This window comes from Drosophila santomea, chromosome 2R, assembly GCF_016746245.2.
Source record: "Drosophila santomea strain STO CAGO 1482 chromosome 2R, Prin_Dsan_1.1, whole genome shotgun sequence".
NCBI classification, from domain to species: domain Eukaryota; kingdom Metazoa; phylum Arthropoda; class Insecta; order Diptera; family Drosophilidae; genus Drosophila; species Drosophila santomea.
The window spans coordinates 9365101-9389422 of record NC_053017.2 but is presented as its reverse complement, the minus strand read 5'-3'; the positions used below and the strand labels follow the sequence as shown (position 1 = coordinate 9389422).

The 24322-nt window shown below is 45.7% G+C and overlaps 2 protein-coding genes and 1 long non-coding RNA gene across 10 annotated transcripts; 2 read left to right on the top strand and 1 right to left on the bottom strand.

Annotated features, from left to right (window-relative positions):
• The first annotated feature begins 494 nt into the window (after positions 1-494).
• LOC120444828 lies at positions 495-1295 on the top strand. The gene is made up of 3 exons (XM_039624784.1): positions 495-644; positions 704-862; positions 933-1295. Exons 1-3 carry the CDS (start codon positions 594-596, stop codon positions 1293-1295), a joined length of 573 nt encoding a protein of 190 aa, XP_039480718.1. The 5' UTR covers positions 495-593.
• Positions 1296-1438: 143 nt separating this feature from the next.
• Positions 1439-23942, bottom strand: LOC120446836 (probable lysine-specific demethylase 4B). Of its 8 annotated transcripts, none has more exons than XM_039628021.2 (9): positions 23272-23941; positions 12766-13306; positions 12352-12690; positions 11971-12293; positions 11646-11905; positions 11157-11531; positions 10145-10549; positions 6322-8590; positions 1439-3816 (listed from the first exon to the last, which is right to left on the bottom strand). In XM_039628021.2, the coding sequence occupies exons 2-9, from the start codon at positions 13195-13197 to the stop codon at positions 2679-2681; spliced, it is 5541 nt and encodes a 1846-aa protein (XP_039483955.1). In that variant the 5' UTR covers positions 13198-13306; positions 23272-23941; the 3' UTR covers positions 1439-2678. The 8 variants fall into 8 exon arrangements, with proteins under 8 accessions (XP_039483955.1, XP_039483957.1, XP_039483956.1 ...); XM_039628023.2 differs by having other exon boundaries at positions 11157-11528; XM_039628022.2 differs by having other exon boundaries at positions 23741-23941.
• LOC120446837 lies at positions 19105-21324 on the top strand. The gene is made up of 2 exons (XR_005615893.2): positions 19105-19767; positions 20415-21324. It is a non-coding gene; the product is annotated as an uncharacterized LOC120446837 (long non-coding RNA).
• Positions 23943-24322: the final 380 nt, after the last annotated feature.

The window sequence follows — 24322 nt, the reverse complement described above, 5'->3', positions numbered from 1 at the left end:
GTTACTACTTCAAGAGACTCGCCTGCTACCATACCACCAATAACTAGAAAAATCTTCTTTGAATCGATATCGCATTCATATAAGCTAAACATTTTCAAATCGATTAATTTTTTAAATTTTTTTACTATTTAAAGTTTTGGGTAATTAGGGAATTACAATGACTGTCACATTGTAACGTATTTAGGATATTTTGGATTCAAGGATACAATAATGGATTGTACTCAAGTGCATTTTAAAGGCAGATAGACAACTTGGAAATTTCCATAATGGGCACTAAAATAAAATATTTTTACCAGTAATGCTGTTAGTTTGGACCTAATAAAAATTTCCACTCAAATTAAGTCTCTCACAATTGAATTTTTAGAAAAATTTAGAAAAATAATTACAAAGTTGTAAACGTCGCTTACAAATCTTGATCTGTACCACACAGATTTTTATAAATGTATGGTGCTTTGTGTATAATGACAAGTACACAATCATTGAAGCTGATCCAATCAATTAATGGAGCTTTGATTATTAAAACCACATTAGAATGTTGGGATAGGAATTTAAACACAGCTCATAAGGTTATTTTCCGATGCTTGCTGAGTAACATGCAGTCCATTCACCTAGTCCTATTTGGCAGTTACCTATTCTGGAGTGTCGTGAGTGAAGCACTGCCCCAGTATCCTTGAAGTCCATGTGTATGTGTGATATTTTCCAGCTCAGCGAACCCATCATAGTGTACAAACTGAAAAATATTGAGTGCTCAACAGTGCCTGGGTTTTCGGCGAACGCTTCGTGCCATATAAGAGCCGTTAACTGGAACAAGGCGGTGGCTGAAATGGATGTCTATCTTCTAAGGACTTTGTACAATATAACGGTGAGTTCGGCGGTCTTCCCCACGCATCTGATTGCTCCACTAACCAGGTTATCTCAAGATTCGGTTTCAGATCCTCAAGAGAGACTACACCAACCAGTTCCAGCCGTTTCTCGTGGACGTTCAAATAAACATGTGCGATGCACTATCCAGGCGCAGCTTTATTCCTTATGGTTTGATTATTCTGAGAATCAGCAGGATGTTCTCAAACTTCAATCACTCCTGTCCATATTACGGCCATTTGCTAGCACGTGACGCCTATTTGAACGAAACCTTCTTTCCCAACGTCTTCCCCCTAGGTTTCTACAAATTAAACATCACGATCATGGAGAACTACCGAACTCCGCCGAGCGCACATGTTGGTGGTTTCGTCTGGTACGTCCAGGTGATGCAGGCTATCCAGCCAAAGAAGAAGAAACCCAATCGAGACGTGTAGCCAGCAAAAGGCGCAGAAATAAATGAATACGTAATGTTTTATTGCTTTAAATTTTTAAAATTGTATTTTTATTGTTTATAATAAATATATATATATGTATACGTAAAGTAATATTAGCTTTAGAATTTGTATTATACATAATGTAGGCTACTCGAGTTGCTTTATTTGTAGCTTTTCCGCTTCGTTATTAGTTACAGTATATCTTACAGAAGTGCAACTCAGTTTTGCTTATTTGTCTTAGAGTACATACTACCAGCTATTTTAAATCATTGTCTTCCATCGGTTAAAGTATCTTAGTTAGCCTAGGCTTAACCCTAGCTTCGCTTAGCTTAATGTGTGTGTGGTTTCTGTATTCTTGGGCCGTCGGTGTCGCAAGAATGGGTTAAAAAAATACTTTAGTCTAAAGTATCGGGCCTACAACTTAGAGTAATGTTAGGTCGGTGCTATGCTTGAATTCCTATTTTCCTATACGAATGGCATAACAAGATTGCAAATAAAATATATAATATATATATATATATGTAAAGAATATACAACATGGCAAAAGAAAGTGTAATGACAAGGGTAAGGGTGGCGGGGTACACGGATGGGAATAGTTAACAAAAATAAATAAATAGATTGAGAACTTATCGAATAAATACTACATGAAATACGTTGCATAGTTGCCTGTGTCCATCTCTCATTATGCAAGGAACAAATTATATTTATAAGTATCTTTCGAGAACGCTCCCGGTAGTTACAAAAGTGAGCTATCCTTTAGAGAAACGGAACCGTTCTCGCAAAACTAAATTACACTAAACATATTCTGCCCGCACTGTAGGCAGGCGAAATAGTTACAACTGGTTTGGGGTGTGTGTCTCGTGTTTGCACTTAAACGTTTAAAATTTAGCTTAGGCGTAGAAATTATTTTAATTTACGATGCTCTCAAGTTTTGCCGTGAACCGAATACTCGTACATTTGATTCTGCCGCAAATCCATTCGCGTGTGTGTGCTTTTCTGTGTGTTGAACAACATTTGATTTATATTCTTGTAGGCATTTGGTTTTTTGAGTAAAAAAATAAATTTCGTATGCACATCCAACAGTGTGGTAATATCAATGAGTTAGCTTGGCTTATGTTTGAGTTAATATTCTTTCGATTTTCTGTAAAAACGCTCCTGCTGCGTTTCCCCGCTTTTTGGTGGCCAAATGTGACGATTTTTGAAGTAGTATTCTAAAACCCTAAAAACATTTAAACGTTGCCGACGGCACAGAGCTGAGTTCCAGCTTTGCGCCATGGGCAACCGAATCTGCGCTGAACAGGTGAGAGATTTTTAAAAGAAGTAAGTGGTCGGCATTATGGTGGCACTGTTCAAAAATCGACCCATTTGGCCACCCATTAGACCCTACGCGGCGAACAACTGAGCAGCAGCAGCAGCGGCAGCCTGTTGCTGTTGTTGCTGCTGCTGCTGCTGTTGCTGCTGCTGCTGTTGATGCTGGGGAGTTGTGGCCAGGATGGGAATGGCCGTGCCGTCGGCGGTCAGGATCAGGGTCTGCGTGGCCTGGGGCGCCGACGTGGCCTGAGCCTGCGACGCCGGTTCGCTGGCCAGGGCCACGTTGCCCGGCAGCGCAATCAGCTGCTGCTGGCCCGCCTTGCTGGGATGCGGCACCTGGGTGGCGGCGATTATACTGCCGTCGGCCGACTGCAGCAGAATGGTGTTGGCCGGCAGGTTGAAGCAGGTCACGGTGCCGTTGGAGGCCACCGTCTGGAGCTGAAGCGGAGGCGGTTGGGGGGCCAGCAGCACGGTGGTGCCAGCTGTGGCCGTCGCACTGTTCGTGCTGCTCAGATCGAGGCCATCGGCGGTCGTCGCCTCTTGCAACTCCGTCTGCTCCTGGCTGGGCTCCTCGTCGATAATCTCCTCGACCAGGTCGTCCTCGTTGAGCTCCTCGATGATGTCGTCGTCGTTCTCGATGTAACCGGAAGCCTCAACGCCGGAGCTAACCAAGTTGACAACACCCGGCGGCGACGGTGTTGGCGTGGGCATGGCCAGGTAGTTGTCACCCGACTTGGCCGTCACGGCTGTGCCCTTTGGTATGCGGAACTTCCGCAGGATTTGGGCAGTCGAAGAGGAGAGTCCGGCCAGGGCAACTGCATCCTCATCCAGCTCCTCTTCCAGCTCGTCGTCCTCGGCCAACAGCTCCTCCTCGACCACCGATTGCTGTTGCACAGGAGCAACTTCCGGGGCGACGATTACCTGGCGCTGATTGCGATTGGATGCATTGACGCGCACCAACGTAACGCCTCCGCCTCCGCCTGCGCTTCCGCTTCCATTTCCCGTTCCGGCCTTGGTGTTGCCATTGAGAATGCTGAGCTGCGGCTGCTTGGCGGCACCACGAGCGGCCAGCAGAATGACAGGTGTCTTCTTGGCCGCCGGCTTGAGGCCATTGCTCGCGCTGCTGCTCACCACGGCGGACGCACTGTTGCTGCCGGCAGTGTTGCTAGTGGCGTTGGTGCTGCTGCCGCTGCCGCCGCTGCTGCTGCTGCTGTTCGTGTTGGGAGGAAGGATTTCATTAGTCGCATTTCTTGTGGGTGGCGGCACATGGGACTGGGCAGGGGGATTGGGCATGGGAGAAGTTCGGCTCGAAAGGGTCACAAAGTCAGTGAACTTGTCGACGAAACTGCTGCCACTGCCACTGCGGCTGCCGCTGTCGCTGCCTTTGCCGCTACTGCTGCTGCGGCTGCTGATGCTGTTGCTGTTGCTATTGCTATTGCTGCAACTTGTGCTGCGGTCGGCAAGACGGGCACGGGCATTAGCCTGCTTGACGACGATTTCTTCGTAGTAAATGCGATACGCTTCCACTTGCCGGCGCTGCGAATCATCTTGTGGCGTGGTATTATTGTTCTGACTCTGATTCGGATTCGGATTCAGATTCAGATTCGGATTTGGATTGGTTGTGGTGTTCTGGGTTCTGTGGTTGTTGCTGGGTGTTGTGGTGTTGTATGGTCGCTTGAACATTTGTTTCTGGTGGTTGTCGTGTTTAGAAGAACCTGTTGTTGTTGTTGTTCATGTTGATGTTGATGTTGATGTGGTTGTTGATGTGGTTGTTGTGTCGCATGATCATGAATTTTTGTGTGCAAATCATAGGGAATAACACAAGAACACAAACAACAGACGAACGTAAAATGTTGTCGGGTGAAAAAGAAAAATAAAAACAATTTGATTAGCATATTTGCTGATTTCTCATTTCAATTGGTGTTAGTTTCGATTGTTTCGACTCCTTTCATTTAATTTAGTTGTTAGATATGCTTAAATCAAAGTTAATTTTGGTTAGTAAATGATAAGGGCTCTTATGGCTGATAGCTTAAATGGATCGAATGTGGATGTGTGGATGGATCAGATGGTGTTGCTCCCGGATGGTCAGTGATCAGTGGTTAGTGGTCAGTAGATGACGTTTCAGATACTTACACCCCATGTACACAAAAGTATCTGAACAGTGCGGTTCCCTTTTAGTGGGTGTTTGAATACCAGTGGTTATTACGATGCAGTTACCCAAGGGGACAGGGTTAGTAACAAAACAGAAAAGTGTTATGCAAAACAAAATGGGAAACAAGAAAATAAGGCGAATAAACAAAAGTACACATACCTTTCACTAATTGTCCAATATTTTTTATATGTTTATATTATTTTTTATGAGTGTTGGAGATCATTTTTTGGCTTGTTTGCTTGTTTGTTTCTTTCGAATATTGGTTGTTGCTCGTTGCTGCTCTTGCACACGCACACACAAACGGGAAACGATGGAAGAGTGAATGAATCAGTGAATCAATCGAGTAAAATGAGTATGTGATGTGTCGGTTGTAAGTACACAAATGCTTCGCTAAATTAGTTTGGTGGATTCTTGTTTATATGCTTGGCCGCTGATCTGGGCAAACATTGAAAATGGCTTCCATTTGCGTTGCTTTCGATTGGGATTATGGCTAGGTGGTATTCACTTTTATACTCGTTTCGTTTAGCTATCGTATTCATTGCGAACTCAGTGTATAGTCTTGTATTCGTAAAATAGAATTTTTGGTACTTTGGCTGCAGCTTTCTGTGTTGATCATTTTATTCAGAGAGCTAATAGCACTGCCTCTGATATATCGTAGCTATAGTTAGGGAGCGTTTTTTATTTATTTTTTTAGTGGGTATTATATTGTTGGAGTGTTGATTTGATTGATTGTTTGATTGATTGGTTGGTTGGTGGGTTGGTTGTGTGTACATAAAATAAAACAAGAGAAAAGAAAGAAAAAGAACAAAATTGCATTGAAGTATAAAACGTATTTGAACACAAATATTTCTCGAAACAAAAAGGGGTTCGAATTGGTTATTGTGATTAATTCGGGGAATTCATTTGGTATTATTCGATGGCATATCATTTTACAAGAAAGCAACAACAAGCCACACAGGGAACATTCTATTCGAAATAGAGTGCAGTACCTCAGTGGGTTTATGATTGGTAAATAAATAAATGCACAAACTTCAATTCATACGACTAAAGTACCAACTGAAAAACTCTGTTAAAGACTACTAAATAATGCAGATACGTAATAAATAAAAAGGTACATCATGGATGATTACAAAATAATACAACTAAGATATATGCATAATCCTAATTTAAAACTAAAAACTAAACAAGTCAATACTTAATGTATCCCCCCTTCCCCTAATGTTCGGTTTTCGTGTTTTGTAGGCGGCCATCGGGTGTTTAGTGTTTAATTTTCTGTATTAAGTACACCGTCGATTCGCGATTCTAAATACAGGAAAGGAAGATCGGAGTCGGAGTCGCAGTCGCAATAAAGGGGTTACGGTGGCAGAGATAGCAATATGGATTAAGTTTAAGATAGGTATAGGATACAGGTATAGGTACAGATACAGAGATATAGTACAGTTACAGATACAGATACAGAGCGGCAATCTAATCGAGCGCGTTACACTAAGAGAAAAGTCGGGCAGACAAGGGAGGCAGGGAAGTGGGCAATAGTGGGCTTGGTTAGTTGGAAAGAGCGTTTACCTAATTTCTTTGGTTTCCAGCAGCGACGAGGTGTTCACATCGTTCACCGCATTGATCATCGAGGTGGGCGAGAAGGGCAGGTGGTACATGGAGGCGGTGTCCAGGGTGTAGGCGTCACCGCCCTTGATCAGCAGCTCGTTCTTCAGCTCCATGAACTGCTGGTGCGGATTGTGGTGCGTGGCGAATGGCTGTTGCTGCAGTAGTTGCGTCTGCTGGTGGTGTTGCTGCTGGTGGTGGTGCTGTTGCGGCTGGTGGTGCTGCTGCGGCTGATGGTTCTGCGCGTCCAGTGCGTTCGCATTCAGCGTGGGCTGCGCTCCGGCGTGCGTGGTGAAGGTGTATTGCGAGTAGGGACACAGGTCGCCCAGCTCGGCCGCCTCCAGCTTGGGTTGGAAGTTCTGCAGGCCGTCGGGCGTCAGGATCTGATAGCTCTGCACCGTGCCGATCACGTGCTGCTGCTGCTGCTGCTGCTGTTGCTGCTGCTGCTGCTGCTGCTCTGCTGACGTCGGAGTGGCCGCCGCCGTGGAGCTCAAATAGGTCACGTTGTCCAGCTCGTAGTGGGGTTGCTGTTGCGCCTGGCTGGCGGGCTGCTGCGCTGGTTGTTGCTGCTGCTGCTGCGTCGTCTGATATGTGGCCGTGGTCTGTTGGCGCTGAGCCTGCGGCGCCGTCGTGTATATCGCCTGGGTTCCGTCCAGCTGCAGTGGCACCAGGTTGCCGGCTTGATCCTGGATCATGATGCTCTGGCCGTGCAGCTGCTGTTGCAGCAGCGCCTGCTGCAGTTCCAGTTGGTTCGAGTAGATCAGCGTGGTGGTGGGCGCCGCCGGCTGACCATTCGGCGTGGCTGGTCCCCGATGCAGTCCCACGGAGCTGGTGGCGCCCGGATTGGCCAGTGCCAGCTGTGCGCCTCCAGGCAGAATCATGCCGCTGAAGTCCAGCGAGGGCAGCGTCTGCAGCTGATGCTGCGGCTGCGACGGCGTCGTGGGTGCCAGCGTTGTGATGCTGTGCTGCATCGGTTGCTGCTGTTGCTGCTGCTGCTGGGAGTGACTCACGCTGACCGGCGCCATGGTGAGGGACTCTCCATTCTGCACGTCGTCCAGGACACTGTCGATCTGCGCCAGCCGCTTCTTGGTTGGCGTACTGCCATCGCCGCCCTTCGTCTTGCGAACGCGCGGCGTGCGGGAGTTGCGCGCCCGCTTGGCCGGCGGACCGTCAGCCTTCAGCGGAGTCGTGGTGGCCGATGGCGGCATGGGCACGTCGCCGTGCTTGTCCTTCTTGTGCATCTTCATCTTGTCCGGACGCGAGAACTCCTTGTTGCAGATGGGGCAGGCGAATATCTTGCGGTTTTGGCCCTCGTGAAAGAGGTAGGCGTGTCGCTGGAAGCTGTACTTGTTCTTGAACGTCTTGAAAATGTCGTTCTTGGCGCAGACCAGGCAGTAGGCCACGCCGTCGATGATGTGCTCGTAGCGGGCAATGTCCAGGCCACGTACACTCATCTTCTCCAGGTACTCGCCCTGCTCGTCGTCGGCGATGACACGCGTCTTGCGCTTGCGCTTCTGCTTGGCGGCCGCCGCCGATCCCGACTTGGGTACCATGGAGGACAGCACCGGGGTGCCCGGTGCCGGCTGGTCCTGGCTGATCGTGTAGCTGGTGGTGCCGGCTGCCAGCTCCGCCGCCTCGGCCTCTACCTCGGCCTTGATCACCTGGAACTCCTCGTACTCGTGCTCCTGGTCCGCATCGTGCTCGTTATCCGGATCGTGCTCGAGGCTCTGCTCCTCGTACTTCACCTGTAACAAGCCGTTCTCCTCGTCGTCCTCCTCGTCGCCAACGACTCCGTGCTGGGGATCGTACTTGATTATGTCGGCGGCCACGGCACTGCTGCCGTTGCTCAGGCAATCGCTGCTGCCGGGCTCGCTTTTGAGTACGTGGTACTCCTCGTACGTGCTCCCATCGAACTCGATGATCGTGCCGTCCGTGTTAACCAGCGCCGTGGTGGTCGTCGTCGCGGCTGAGTTGGCCTGCGACACGGGAACGGGCGTTGGTGCGGCGGAACTGACCGCTGGCATGCCGCCGTTGTAGTTCTCGAACACTATGGTGGTCGGGGTTTGTCCATCCTCGCCGGTGGTGGTGATATAGTGGTAATGTTGTTGTTGTTGTTGCTGTTGTTGTTGCTGCTGTTGCTGCAGCTGCTGTGTGGCGGCGATTGCGTCCACTCCGTTGGTGTTGGCGTTCGTGTGCAGGATGGAGGACGAACTAATAGTTGTGACCACATTGTCTTTTGTTTATATATATTTTGAAAATACATATTTGGTTTGGTTCATAAAAGATGTGTTTGAATGTAATATTTGCATAAATCAATAAATCAATTCGTAATTGAAATCGAAATCAATCAACAATTCACTCAAATCAGGTTCGCATAAAACAAATGTTGTGCAAAATGAAAGCTACTTGCGGCCAACTGTATATACGCAAATGCCCCAGATGGAGTGCATCTGATGCATTTACGGACGGGCCTATTCATCGAATCGATTGGATACGGCAATACAGGACATATAGATAGAAAGTGAGTGAATTGGTTTTTGTTTGTCGGTAGAATTTGTGTTTACTTAGATCTACATTACAGCAATCGTAATCGTAACTCTGGTACAGTACTCGCAACTCAATACGTACTAAATAAAGTTAAATAAATAATCGACTTCAGTAACTGAGGTGGTGGTAACAGGTGGTCAGAGCAGAGGATGAAACTGGTGTGTGTGTGGCCAACGTTGGTCAGACTCCTCCTCCTCCGACTTTTGCGAAGGAGCAGGAGCTGGGAACGGATTGTGTTTTGTGTGGTGTCCAGTGTGGTGGAGTGGGAAACAATAAGTGAGAGGTAGAAGACGGGAAAGTGTCGTTGCTAAAAGTAACTAAATCATAATCGCAAATCTAAAAATTATAAACTCAATTTTCAAATTTGGCGCGCAAGTGCTGCCAGGAGTCGGCGCGCGCATGGGCAGCACTGTTGCTCTCATTGGTCTCACAGCTTGGGCGCCAAAGTTTGAACTGCAGAACAAACTAGCTTAAACTAGCTAATAAAGTAAAATAATACGTGATCGACAATTGTTTTTGAGCCTTTTTCGACGCGTTACTGTTTTGCACGGAGCTCCCTCCCTCCCTCGGTTGAAATGATTTGTGCATTTATTTATGTGTTTGTTCCAATGCTCTCGACAATTCGAGAAGAGACAGGACACAGACCTGGGAAAGGGTGTCGCAAATTAAAGACGAGCATGTAGTGTGTGGAGCAGTTGAAAGCGGTTGTTGTTATTAATTGGGCGATGCGATTGGATTTCGATAGGTCGGTAATGGGTAATTGAAGATTTCATTGCCTTTTTATTTCATTTCATTCATTTTGCTTTTTTTATCGTTTTATTTTTTTTTGGAGGGGCAAAGAACACGGAACACACAAATGGAAGTCAAATTCAATGTTTTGTTCTCATTCGAAACGTTCTCCCTTAGTGGCGCGCGTTTGAATTTTGGCACAAAAAGTTGATAAATAAAAATGCAGTTTTCAATTTGGAATGGAGTGCAGATGATACCGAATGGATGACATGGACATGGATGTGCGACAACACTTACAGAACGAAACAATTGATTGGATTCGAAGTTGGCCAATTCGGATGACGGTCAAAATCATAATTGTGTGAGTTTGTATTTACAATGAGAGCGGTTAGTGGTAATAGCTTCAACTGAAACACCAAATACGAGTACACAAGAGGGTTAAACCATACACAAAGACTACAACCAACAAACAAATTAACGTAAAGCGAACAAATTCAAGTTGCACACTTACCGGCAACACTGGCTGCAACATTCTGTTGCTGCTGCTGCTGATGCTGCTGCTGCGGACTACTGGCCGTAGTTTGATATGAAGCCGTGGCGGCACTCACGGCATGTCCGTTCGCATCACAGAGTATTTCATTTTGCAGCTGATAGACATTGCCATCCGTGCTCGCATATTGCTGCTGCTGCTGCTGCTGTGGAATGCCATTCAGGGTATTGGCCGCGGGCAACATGTTGACGTAGACAATCTGTTGCTGCTGCTCTTGACTAGACTTGGATGTGGATGCTTCTGTTGCTGCCGTTGCTGCTGTTGCTGCTGCCGCACTCGTTTGACTTTGACTTAGTTTTGGTATCTTGCCCTCAAATTTACGCGATTGTTGCATAAATTGCAGCGACTGTCGCTCCTTTTTGGCATCTGAAAAACGTCAATCGATAGAGTTTAGTACTTGATCGAGCAGGGATTTCAATAGTTTGTGATTAAATGCGTTTCATACGGTTACTGTTGGTGTAAACACACAGGCACACACACACACACATGTGGACTCGGGGGTTTTCTGGGGAGGAGGCATTGTGATTGGGTGGAATGAGGGTGAGTAGTCAAAGCGAAAGAGCAAGTGAAGCGGATTCTGGGGCAGCAAAACAAGAGGAACGGATCAGGCCCAGACAGCACCAACACCTTGGATTCGGTTTAGTAAAACAGTTTTGGTTTTCGGTTAGTTTTTAGCATAGACTTAAAAGCGTGATCGTATATTTCTCTGACGCACTCTTACAATTAGAACGATTTATTTGTACATTAAACGCAAAACAAAAACGATGAAATGCATGTGGAACGGCATGTGAGACATTGTCAATTTGGTTAGAACAAAAAAATGCTGTGGAATTTGGAATGATTGTAGCTAAAGAAGGGACGTTTTGGCATTGGGGCATTGGGTTAAAGAATTTGGATGGCTTGGAGGTGGACAGGTGAAGCTGTGATTATGTGGATGCAGTGGTGCAGTGGCTGCTTAAGCTGCTGCTCTCACCTCCTCCGCCATCTGCTGCTGCTGTTGCTGTGTTTGTGGCTGGTGATGCTGTTCCAGCTGCCACGGCTGATGTGGCTGTTTTTACAGCAGTTGCAGCAGAAGTGACCGCCGGAGATGTGGCACTAGCGTCCTTTTTCCGCCGTGCAGGAGTCTTTCGGGGCGTGCCGCTGGCCTTGCCACGCCTTGCGCCCCGCGACGTCGAAGAAGTGGAGGAGGCTGGCGATATGGAACGGTCATCCTTGGTGCGCGGACTACGACCGCGACTGTTTCGCGAGTTACTCTTGCGCTTGGACGCCAGCCAATCGTCGTCGTAGTCGGCATCGTAGCGCCGCTTCTGCTTGCGCCGCTTGAAGTCCTCCTCCTCATCATCATCTTCTGTCAACAAGCAAATGGGGAAGACAAAGAACAAATGCGAAAAAAGGAAACATATTATAGTTCAGCTGGGGAAAGGGGGAGTTCATTTTGAAGGGCACCTGCCGACCCACACACCTGTGCCGTCGTCTATGTACTCAAGCAGCTCCTGCTTGGTCTTCAGATCCGCCGGACTCTGTAGACTCATGGCATCCTCGTTGGGAAAATCAGCCTCATCCGTGGCTAAATCGCCCGTGTCCAGCGTTAGGACGCTCTCCTTCAGCATGGCCTTGACGTCGTCGGGCACGTTGGGATTCTGCTGGATTTCATCCAGGTCCAGATCGGGATTACGCTCTTTGAAACTCTTGGCTTTGGTGGGATTGCATTGCTTTTTCATTCTGCGGAGGAGCAGGAGATGGGAATAAGACACACTGGAAGCCCTAAGGAGCGCAAGGAAACCTACTTTTTATCACACAGCAGGACATCAAGGTGTGGTGGCAGGGGAGCTGCACTGGGCACCCCATTCGGCGGATCCTCCGGATGCCGCCCCACGTCACGCCCCTCCATCCACAGATCGTAGCGATCGCTTTGGAAGCGCTTGACAAATGTGTCCATCGAGATCTTGACCATGTCGTTGCTGCAGGTGCACTGCACCGCCCGCTTGCCGTACTCGATCCAGCGCTCCATGGCAAAGTTGGTGGACTCGGCACAGTTGAAGCCGTGATTGAAGCCGGCATGGTAGCCGAACGGAAACGTGATCATGATCTCGCCCGCCTCCTGCGTGATCTGCAAGAGCCGGATTTAGTACGGCCACTAGGGACATAATTACTACCCATTAACGCACCTTACTGACGGGCACGTCGTGTTGCTTGAGAATCTGTGGTGAAATCAACGTCATCTTGTGGCGCAAATATGCATTGCAATTCTTGTAACTGGCCGGAAAGTACTGGTTGGCCACCTTCTCCAGTTTGCGACCACACTCCGGCGGCACCACATACCACGTCTTTGGCGCCCCAAAGTGCAAGTAATTGATGGAATAGAGGTCCATGTCCTCCGTGTGCCATGCGAAAGTCGTCTTCCACATGCCAAAGTACAAGTAAGCTGTGTTCACGCCGTCTATCTGGATGTTATAATCCTTGTTGACATAGTCAAGAATAGTACCCAGCCGGTTGATGTTCCAGCTCTGCAACGGCAAACGAATCGGCAACGGATCATCAACTAAAGCCCAAACCGAAACCCTAAACCCTAACCAACTTACATCCTGGTCGGTGTCTGTGATGCTTCCGCTAACGTCTGCCCCATAAATGGGCGCCACATATGTTATGTTCTTCCAGTACTTGCGCTCCAGATCCTCAAAGTCAAAGTGTTTGGGTGTGGCGTAGCGCTCGGTGCTGGCCAGCTCGCTAAACTGCTTCACTGTGAGTGGCTTTTTCTGTATGTTGATCTGCTGATAGTAGCCCTGCTTGCCGGTCACCACCTGGCATATGGGCGCCGGAATCGTGACATTCAGGGCATCGAGATCGGCGTACCCACTGCGACGGGGCACCCATTCCGGCGGTGGCACCACCTTGGCCAGACCGGCCTTGTGGGCGCCCTGTGACTCCATGTAGGCCACATACTTGGGAAAGTCCTTGAACTCCTCCCAGGTGGGTCGAAAGACCATGATGCGTGGCACCTCTGACATTTTCATTTTCGTCTCAGCTTTTCTCTTTCCTTTTTCAATTCCGACCTGTTGTCGGACTTTTTAATCTTTGAGCCGAGACACTTTTCTCTCACAGCTCGGGCGCTTCGATCTGGAACTGTGATAGAAGCAGCATTAGAACTCCGTACTCCCGTGCACGGCCCATTAATCCCGGGCAGATGCCATTCATGGCCAGCCCGTCTGCCCGTCTGCCTGCCCCGTTGCTAAGCGCTCAGCGATCGGATCGCTTGGGATCGGCATTATGGCTGGTAGCCACAAAACAAATAGAGAAGGAGCGCTGAGGGAACAGCTGCAACTTTTCGAGGTTTTCTTTTTTTTTTTTTAATGGGCGCGGCAGCTACAACAGCAGGCAAGCAGGCAGGACGACTGGCAGGAGAATAGAGGCTGGCAGGATATGCAGTTGTCGTTTCCCCCGCCCCTGTCATTCGAGTGGTTTTCCTCATGGGCCAGCGCTACCCGCCATAACCCATAGGAACCCATAAAAAGTGCAATGATCGTTCGTTTGATAACCCTACTAACTACGGCGATGTGTTGTAAATTGAATAAGTATATCAGATTTCATGCAGAACCAGCTGAAAAGTTGTGAGTTAAAGGTATAACCGGTAACATGGAAATACTGTATGTTGGCTGAAAATGGTTAGTTCGATTCATTTCTTACCGCACTTTATTTTGAGGAAATATTTATTCAAATATGTATAAGTAAAATATAAAGTAATAATGATAAATGTAAACAAGTTTGTCAAAAAGTAGAAGTGTTCCCAAATTCGATATAATACATAATTCTATTAAAATTAAAACCGCTATTTATGTAAGCACGCAAAATATATATAAACAATCACCGACTAGATTGAGATAACTTAAAATAGTTATTTTTTAAGTTTATTTCATAATATGGCGCTTTTTATTAACACTTTCTATATAAATATATATATTAGGTTTATAATCGTTGAAATTAGCGTACAAATAAATTAAACTAATATGAATTTTTAACTAGTACTCCACCTATTTTGTATACCAAAGTTGTTTACTTTTAATTGATTGCCATAGATAAGGATAAATGACTTTAAAGTGTGAAATGTAAAATAATAAATAGGTACATGAGTCATGCGTGATTGAAAAATTTCTCTGTGTGTATTTCTGTATACGATAAGCCTCCCAAAAAAAACACAATAAATCAAGATGAAGTGGATAATTAATTATTGAGCCCCAGGACGAACCGTTATTCCCATGCCAAGTCATTTATAGGGATTGAAAACGCCCAATAAGCAAATGACACAAATCCGGCGACATCTTTTTCCCAGTCAATACCAATTTCAATCGTTTTTCCGTTTGTTTTTCCTATTTTCCGCACAAGCAGAATGGAAGTTCTGCAGGCCGGAGGAGCAGCAAGGATAACGATAACGAGGACAACGCTGTGCGAGACATCCCAGAGCACTAGATGAAAATTTACGCAATTTTTCGACCACGAAGAAAACTGTACCACCACCCGAGAATTCGTAGAGAGCGAGAAGACAAAAAGCGAACGAGAGCGGAGAGCCGACGATGTTGGGGAAGGGGAGGGGTAACGGGATATCTGAGAGGGGGGAGCTGACGAGTGCGCAAAACTATTTGCTAGCTGACAAGGGAAGAGCGAATATGGTGGGAAGAGCGAGTGAGCGGGCAGGATATACTCGCTACAGAGGGGATTCGACATGGACGAGTCGCAATGCAGCGAGTGCGTATGCATGTGTGTGTGTGTGTGTGTGTGTTTACGAATATGTGAGTGTGTTTGTGAAAGGACGAAATTCGGAACTCACTTGTGATGTGCTTTGATGGGTTTTTTTTTTGGTTCTGCTTCTCTAGTTTATTCTATGCTCGCCGTGCGTAAATCCCAACAAAATGTCGAAAGTACTTTTGTAACTATATGAGCAACTCCTGCTGGATGTGACTGTTGTTCCGGATGCTGCTGCTTTGCTTTTGTTTGAATTGATTGGTAGTTTATTGCACATTATTTTATTGTGTATTTGCATATGAAACTTTTGCTGCTTTTTAACTAACTGTAACTAATTTGCACAATTTGATGTTTTATACACTTGAGCACTTTTTTTTTGGGTTTTGCTATTCTTTTAGAATGATTTGGGATGAATACTTTGGTTTTGCTGCGTGATTGATATTAATTTATGTTATCCTGCAACATCTGATGGCGTCGTTGTTTTGCGTTTTACACAGTCTTCGACTTGATGGCTGCTGCTCTCTCTATTCGAGGATGTATATTTATATATATGTATATGTATGTGGACTCCTAACTGGCACTCACGACGGGCGCGACATGTCTGAGCGGTCTGAGTGGCAAGCGTCGACTGAACGGCAATTCGATGCCAGGACGATGGCGACGCAGGCGTCGAAAGAACTCGCTCTTCGCTCGCACTCACACACACACATAGCAAGCGCGCACACACAGACACGCTCACGCACACACAGTCACGTCGCACAAGAGCGTTGTCCTTTTAATGCGAATGCTCTGGTCAAAGCATAATGCGAAAGAAAAATTTGTGTAGAGCTAGAGGGAGACGGCGCAAACAAGTTTGACAGGATAATTGTGGATAGGGAAATGCAAGCCGTGTGGAAAACTGGCAGTTTTAACCGCTCCTCCTTTTTCCTCTATTCATCCGTGGTTCGAACAATGCCTTTTTTTCTGCTCTTTAGTTTTATTGCGAAAAGCAAATGTGGCAAAAGGAAAAATGCATTCGCCATGCGAAACGCTCTCTTCTGCAGTCAGGACTTCTCTCTCGTTCTCTGCATCTCAGTAAGCAGTCAGAGAAATCGCAAAGGACTTAATCCTCATTATGCATTGTCCTGGCACGGATTTCGGATTTTGGCGAAGATCTAATCTAGGACTTACTGATCCCGGATCGCCAGCGATCGTTCGTAGGTAAACGACAGTGGCAGAGGTAAGAGGTTGAAGATCCACTTGAGACGGGACGCAAGGACTCTCTCACTTGAGACGGCTTCGTGTGCCTCGTACTTAATAATTGCATATTTTTATAATTATTGCAAAACCAACAAATAGGGCTAAGAGCAAGGCTCGTTTGTTTGTTTACTTGTATGCTACAAAATTCCCATTTAATTCGTGCTATACAGAGTAAACAATTTTATTGATCGGTTTCAAAATTTGTACTCATTAGATTAGCTATTCAAATATATGGCTTGAGCTTGCCTTACATTTTATGAGGACATATTTCGTTTGCAGATATTTGTACCAGCTTAATAAGGACGTCACTTTAAGCCGATCGCTTTTTGCGCCTTAAGTTATACCGCCCCCAATTATATTTCCCAATCATTTCGGCAATAAAAAAATCTTATATTGTAGCAACTGTTAAGGACATTAATTTCCCAAAAGCGCAGAAGTATAATTTGTTAAATCCCTTATAATGTACAATTTAATGGCATATGCGCTTGGCGAATACAAATTAGCACATCTGCAACTGCAGCGAGCAATTACGTGATAGCGATTCGATAACAAGGTTTCTTGCATCCTGTGTGCAGAAAACCCATACAAAAACCGACGCGAAATATTAAAACAGGACGTGGAGCGAAGGAGAGGGACAAAAAAGGAAAAAGGAAACCGGGCTGAGTAATTACAGCAGCTTGAAACGGCGAAAGGAATGCCTTGTGGTAGTATAATTTACAACATGTCATTAGCCGGGCGACGCCTATGGAAAAATGGAGCTTGGGGGAGCGGCCAACGGCAGGATCAAAGCGTGACCAGAGCACAAAAGAACGGTCACACTGCACGGCAGGACTTTGAACGAAAGAAACAAAAAGTGGCGGGGTGTCCAAGGATCCTGTCCTGAAAACTTGTTTCTCCAAAGCAACTCAGGCATAACGCAGAGAGAGCGGAAAGGGACGAACGAACGAGAGAGAGCTTGCAGCAAAGCAGCGAGAATGACCAGGCGGCGGCTTCAACTTCCGGCAGGAATGGCTCACACACACACGCATACTAACAGTGCAGTTGTGTACACAATGTGGTCATTGACTGAACGGTAAAAAGCGAAAACAGGAACCAACAGCAGCAGCAACAACAACAACAGCAACAGCAACAACAACTGGCGATGACGTCGTCGATGAAGAACACACGGAGAACCGCCATAATGCGCGTCCCCTTTTTCCACATTCCCACCGCGCCCCCCTCCACTCCGCACCATACCACTCCGCCTGTCATTTTATATTCCATTTTACAAACGCACACACACACACACATACATACGCGAGCACACACATTCGTCCTGTGCCTCGTGTGATTTCACAAGGCATTTCTCCAACACAATTTCTCACAAAATTTCAATTCGAGCTCCGCTGCGCCTCAGCTGCGACAACAGCTACAAGATTATTTATGCTTTTTTCTATGCTTGTTCCTGCCGCTCGTTGTTGTTGTAGCTGTGCTGCCGTAGTTGTTCCTGCTGCCAGTTGCCTGTTTATATCCTTTTGTGACGCAAAGCACGCGCGTCGAATCCGCACAGTGGGATTTGCCTTATAAAGGTGGTACATTATAAATTTGCATTCTGTTTACATTTGCAATTATTTTATGAACTGATACATAATCTTTATCTGTATTTATACATTTTATACAACAACTTCATTATTTTAATCGGCGATGTTGAAACATGGTTTTATATATTTTTCCCGCACAATACAAAAAAACATTTTTTAGTTTCTTTTATTCTTTCCTAATTTATTTGTATCCATCACCTTATCATACTAATAAAAATGTATAGATTTAAAAACAAACTAAACGAGCTGTTGTAATATTTTAATAATAATAGTCTCCGGAAGGTATGCAACGATTTTTACCAGCTTTGGAACTTTCACCAAAAGACCGGACAATGAGTGTAATGATTTTTGGGCTTTAAAGGATTAAAGAAACACACACACATTCCTAATATCTTTAAAAATATCCCACTGTGCGGCGAGGACAGGCATCGACCAAAAAGCAAAGCACGCGTCCCCTTTTCGAAGTTTCCCTTTTGTTGTCCTTTATCTCAATTGCACAACTGTTTGGCTTTGGCTCGTTTCTCTGCCTTTGCCGCTGGCCTTTGTTTTGTTTTCATGCTTTTCGTTCGTTACATTTTGTGATTCTGGTGCGTGTGTGTGTCTCTGTGTGTATTCCCGGTGTCTAGTGCTCTGCTTCTGTGCGTTTTCTTTTTTTTTTAGCAGGCGCCCAGCTACATTCGTCCTGGCGTCCATTCTTTCGGTTATTGATGTTGTTGTGCTGTTATTATGTGCTAAGTGAATAGAAAGCGCAAAGGAAGGAGAAGGAAGGAGTAGAATTCGAATTCGATGACAAGTTTCCCGTTGCAGGCTTTCCGCGCACACTCGCTGCTCTCTCTTCCTCTCTATCCCCCTCCTGACTCCCCTCTCCTATCTCTCTATCTATTTCTCTGGCTCTCTCTCAGCTGCAGCACGCCCAGCAGCTGCCAATCTAATTAATTCTCTATTCCTCGCCATTGTTCGTCTATTGCTCGACACTTTTCGCATCCCAAGTCTTATTGGTCAACAAAATGGCGGCCATGTGGAGCAGAAAGCGCAAGGATATACGGCTCAGTATATGTATGTGTGCATGGTACATGTGGAGCAAGAAGTGCCAGGATATATGACTAAGTATATCCTGTATATATACTAACATGAACGCCGAGAAAAAGCGAAAACTTTTCAAGTTGCCGTGCCCGTGTCCGTGCTCAAGTGGCCACTTCGTTATCCTGCCAAGGGAAAGTCGATCGGAGCAGGATGTGCGCACCAGGACCTTAGTCGCGGCATGCTCCGCATTCAGATTTGTGGCATTAGAACAACATATAGAACGAGGCCATTGGCCACTAGAATGCAAAAGCAAATTCAAAGGACACCTAATTGTAGTTTAAAGCAAAATATTTAAGCAAGGAAGCTAAGTCTTAACTAGAAACTCATTTAATTTCATTCATTTATTTAAAAAAAATTGGCAAGGCAATTTACATCGGATTATAAATTCATCAAAGCGAACTATTTGCATGCAAATATCTTTATAGATTAAGATAAATGGATATTAATTGAATTATTATCCATATTTGAATAGTTATATAATATTGCATTAATCATAGCTAGGAATTGAATCATTATATACTTTAAAATGGGTACGAACCAAAATGTGGTCACTTTTTACCTATTTCACTGCATTATTCCCTTTAAAAACACTGAGCAAATGTTGGGAAAAATCTCTGCAAAGTATGCCACGATTTGAAAAGGAATCCAAAACTACTATATTACTGCAAATTGGGGGAAGCCCCAAACCTTTCCCAACACCAAGGGCTCTAGCTACTTAACCCGCCTCACTAATCAGTAAAATACCCTCAGTTGGATTGAAAAGGATCGCATTGCACCACCCACCGACCATCGACCACCGACCACCGACCACCAGTGCATCACAACCACCCGGCGGGGCGGCGACCTGTTGAGTTGACAACTTGTTCGCACTTCATCCACTCGGAACCACCACACCTGACCTACGGACGGGATCTTTGGCAAAAGCACCACCTAGTCGGTCCGGGGGTATGTTTATTATGCTTTATGAATGGGAGCGGGAGCGGATGCTCCTTGCTCTGCCTTAACTACCACCGACCACCACGGATTCGCTCTGTTTTGGTCTCAATATGGTTATGGTTTGGTTTGGGTTCTTTTTTTTTGTTTTTGGTTGGGAAAACCCCTAAATGTGACGTGTCGAAGACGTTGGGTGGATGGATGACATGCCGGCACACGCCACCGAATCCATATCAGCCGTAACCGTATCCGTTCCGTAGGTGGTGGGTTCGGAGGCATATGACCAAGCAAGAGCAAGAGCGGATACGGTCGGTGCCGGTGTCTCTGCTGGGGTTGCTTGCGTTTGTTTACATTTTGGGGGGTTTTCCCAACGTCCTTGCACCTACGAGAAGGCCGTGCGGTTCGATGTGGTGCGTGCGTGTGAGCGGAACCACCCCATGCGCCATGTGTCCCAGAGCAAGTGCGCCAAAGTAGGTCGGTGGTTGCTCTGGCTCTGGCTCTGGCTGCGACTCTGGCTCGGGTTCGGGCTCTTGCCCTGGTGGTGATTCCAAAAATATGCCCAGACGTGTCTAAGGGTTACTGCCACTGCCAGTGTCACAGTTTCGCTTTTTGTTTATAAACATTGCGCCAAACAGCTGATTTTGGGCCATCCCCCATAGGCAGTGTCCCGCATTCCGCTCCACACAACCCCAGCAGCACTCATTCTCCACCCACAAAAAAATTGAGGGGAGACCCGGCACTCTGCAAGGATAAAGTGTGCTCCAGGCGGAAAATACTGCATCACCTGCACGCCGAGTCCTTAATTCGAACATCTCGCTCGTTCAGGACAGCTGGCTGGGTGGCACAGCGGCAGACCGGCCTTTTTGGAACCGACAGATGTCTGTCGATGTCGGCCGTAAAATGCAATGGTCGCTCGCGGGCAGGCAGTCCAACGAGTTGCAGCCGGCTCTGAGGTATTGAGCTATTGAGGCATTGAGCAGAACCAAGCTGAAAGGACGATGGCTACGAAGGGATCGAGAAAGAGACTACGTAGCTGGCCTGCTGTTGCATTGATTACTCTTCACGGACGGAACACAAACGGAGCGGTCGTTAACATCTGGCTCGTTTTGCCCTGCTCCTCGTTCAACGATCCTCGCCTTGGCATGTGCCACGAACCAAAGGACATCTGCCAGCTGCACAAAGGGGCCCCCAACTATTCTATCTAGCTCTGCTATAAATTTTCAGTTCTTCAGCACTGTAATGCGCTCTTTTTTTTTGCGAGCAGGGACCACGAAAAGCTAATTAAACACGAAGTATATGGGGCGATTCCAACTCGTTTTTGATGAATGACATCCTTTGTCCTGGCGCAGTTGCAATGCAGTTACATGTTTTTTGCGGTGACACCATTCAACACAAGGAAAGGTACCTTTTTTCGGGGAAAATGTAATAAATCAATCATAACAGCCTTACTTTTGCAATGAGTTCGTTTTGTCTAAATTCACACAAACCAAACGTACAAAACGAGAACCCAATATATACGCTTTTTAAACCTACATATATCCAAAATGTAATAGATCATAACTCAATTGATGCCCTATGAGTATTTGTCTTTTGTTTCAAACTCCAAACTGATGAAGCTGGTAAGGAAAGCCGATATCCTGGCCCCACGCCCAGCTGCTTCTCCAGCATCAGCCTTTGGATTGGCATCAGCTGCCCGACCCCACAGGATGGCTCTCCAATGCCCAAAGAGCCAGCATAAAAAACCTGCAGCAAACGCAGAGCAAACAGCTTTCCGAAAACTGAACTCTCCCAGCTGTAACTGGACACCGAGACCCGTAGGGATAAGGATGGGCATGGGCATGGGAATGGGGCTAGGGCTAAGGTTAAGCACAGGAAGAGGGGAGCGATGAGTGCTCCAACTGGGAAGAGTTTCGAGTTGCGTTCTGAACAACTGGTGGACTGGGTATCAAAACCGGTATGTGAGCGGCGAAAGGACACGACTGCGATCGAAGGCGATTACATTCAATTTACGAGGAACGAGAGCTGGTGAAAGGAGCCAGCCAGAACTGTTACACAATTCGAGACTTCCGCCTGCGACTGTCGTCGCAGAGGAAGTGCAAAATGTCGCTAAAAAAAATCACGACTTCCCCGTCGGTTTTAAGGCTGTCCTGTTTCAGTGGCAGCTGCATTTTGCCACGATGTTTGCGCAGGCGTACATTGAACCTAGTCCTTTTGACTGGATGAGGCAGGTAAGAAGAGAGCCAGACAGGACGGCAGATGTTCTTCTTTGTGAGTCCCTTTTGTCGCAGGTCAGTTGCTGCCTCCAGAAGAGTTGATTTCGTTATCCTGTGGGCACGTCAAAGGCTTGTCAAACATTTGTTTACCTTTGTTTGCTTGAAAGAAGTCATTGAACGGCCGGGCAAGGTTCTATAAAACCGCAGCTGCTTTCTAAATAAAGACTACAAAGACAGCTCGTACCTTCTAATTTCAGATCGATCTAGCTATTCATTCTGTAAAATGCGCTCCAGTTCATTGATAAGAACGTCAATTGGAACCCATCTGTAGTGGAAGTTTAACCAGAGGGTACTCTAAAAGAAATAGTAGTCACTTCAAATCCCAAATATCTTTTTGAAACTCTTCAGAAAACCTTTCTCGTGCAAACTGCATATAAGTCCCAATAGATCGGAATAGAAACCGCAGAACTAATCGTATTCCTCCCATAGAAATCGGGAAATAAATAGACCCCAATTTCAGCTTCATAGCTTAATATCATGTTTTCCTTTACTTTATCAAATAAAAAAGACAACAAATTATAATTCGTTGTGTTTCATAACATTCTGAGTTACAGATAACAAGCTGCCTTAGAAACGATTGGAAAATTAATGGTAGTGATCAGACAGCAACTATAGTTTCATTAATTAATCACAGTCCTTTTTACCCTGGAATATTGCATTTTTGTTCATAACATTCTGAATGAATCGGAAAACTATAACACTAAGTCCCCGAAAGTGTGGGACATCACTAATAAAATTAGTGTGAATCTTTGTCAAAATCGTTCTAAGTTTTAAGTGCAAGTAAGCTAGCCTAATTTCTTGCTTAAAACAGACAAACGTCTGTTTGTAAAAATGTTGTATGTTGTTTTCAATCGAAGCCTACTTATCGGTGATACTTCAATAATCTATTGGGTTCTATGGGACTATTTCATTGAATTGTAATTTCAAAACAATGTGTTAAATATATCATATTACAGCAACAAATATAAATTGAATTTAAACTGATTTAAGATGTAAAGAGCCCTAGAAACCCGACCTCGACTGTGCATCACAGTTGTCGGAAAAGGAACCACACCGCACTGGCGAATTACCCAAGTTAATGGAATTAATTCGCGTCCAAGCGTTCCAGTAAAAAGTGGACGGTACGCAGTGGGTGGTAGGGAGGCAGCCCCAGTGGGCGAATTGAAAAATCGATTTTGCACGGCGGACTCGCTGCTGCGAATCGCCAATTGGAAAGCAGTGCACTTTCGTCTGGGAAACTCACCCGATGAATATGCCGTGGATGCTGCTCTCCTCCTATCGCACTCCTACAGCTCCTGCAACTGCTTCTCTGGAGGATGTGGGGCACCTGGTTTTTCGCCAATTCCCTGCAAACTGCTCTGCTGGTTGCAACGGAATCGGAGAATCAGCGAATCGGGAATCGAGGAATCGGAATCGGCGTACGTGACCGAGAAAAGGTGTTCGTTCACAATGGACGCAGACGCAGTTTATTTACAATAGATTAGCTGCGCGATGCACATGTCTGGGTGTGTTGTTGTTGTGGTGTTGCTAAATCTATTGTTTCTCGATCTCGTGGACGGCCAGGAGGCATGTGCCCCTTGCTGCACGGCAATAGTTTTTAGGATTTACATATATTTGGCAGGGATTTTCTTGCCATTCTTATAAGAAGATGGCTGCTTATCAGACGCTTCCTCTGCAGTCCAATGGACACACACTCGAATGGGAACACTTACACTAAACGCTGTAATTAGTCATTTTCTTGGGTGGTACAATGTGTACATTGTATGCACTGAACTCTGGCCTAAACTATGGTGTCTGTGTTCACTTTACATTTCACAAAAGAACAACACAAATTACACTAGCTTATGTATTTATTTTTCGCAAAAATCTTGCAATACAAAAACACCAAAAACACTACTGCAAGTGTGACCAGATTGTAGCGATAATACAATCTAATTCTAGCTCAGGCCTATCGAAATACGACAGTGCTGGCAAACTGAATTTAGCGAAAGTTTGTTGCAAAATAAGCCATTTTATAAAGAAATGCTATAAATAAATTTTATAAATAAATTTAGTATTAAAACATTTTTGAGAATGTTAAACAATTTTAAATTTGATTGGGGATTCTTACGCAATTACGTTTTTTTTTACGAATTCAAAAATTCCCAAACTAAAACGATGCAAAACTATTAAACTATTTATAAAATAACACTTCCATAATCGTAGGCATTATATAATAAATTAACATTAAATTTTGAGTATTTGGCGTAATTTATATTTTAAAATACGATGTATTATTATTGGTTTGAATATAA

Bases quoted from the DNA above. Each gene is read 5' to 3' on its own strand.
- LOC120444828 (XM_039624784.1), top strand. From the start codon at position 594: ATGCAGTCCATTCACCTAGTCCTATTTGGCAGTTACCTATTCTGGAGT. The intron at 645-703 runs GTGAGTGAAGCA...GATATTTTCCAG, and splicing joins GTTACCTATTCTGGAGTGTC to CTCAGCGAACCCATCATAGT. The intron at 863-932 runs GTGAGTTCGGCG...ATTCGGTTTCAG, and splicing joins GGACTTTGTACAATATAACG to ATCCTCAAGAGAGACTACAC.
- LOC120446836 (XM_039628021.2), bottom strand. From the start codon at position 13,197: ATGAAAATGTCAGAGGTGCCACGCATCATGGTCTTTCGACCCACCTGG. The intron at 11,906-11,970 runs GTAGGTTTCCTT...GCTCCTCCGCAG, and splicing joins GTCCTGCTGTGTGATAAAAA to AATGAAAAAGCAATGCAATC. The intron at 10,550-11,156 runs GTGAGAGCAGCA...GACGTTTTTCAG, and splicing joins AGCAGCAGATGGCGGAGGAG to ATGCCAAAAAGGAGCGACAG.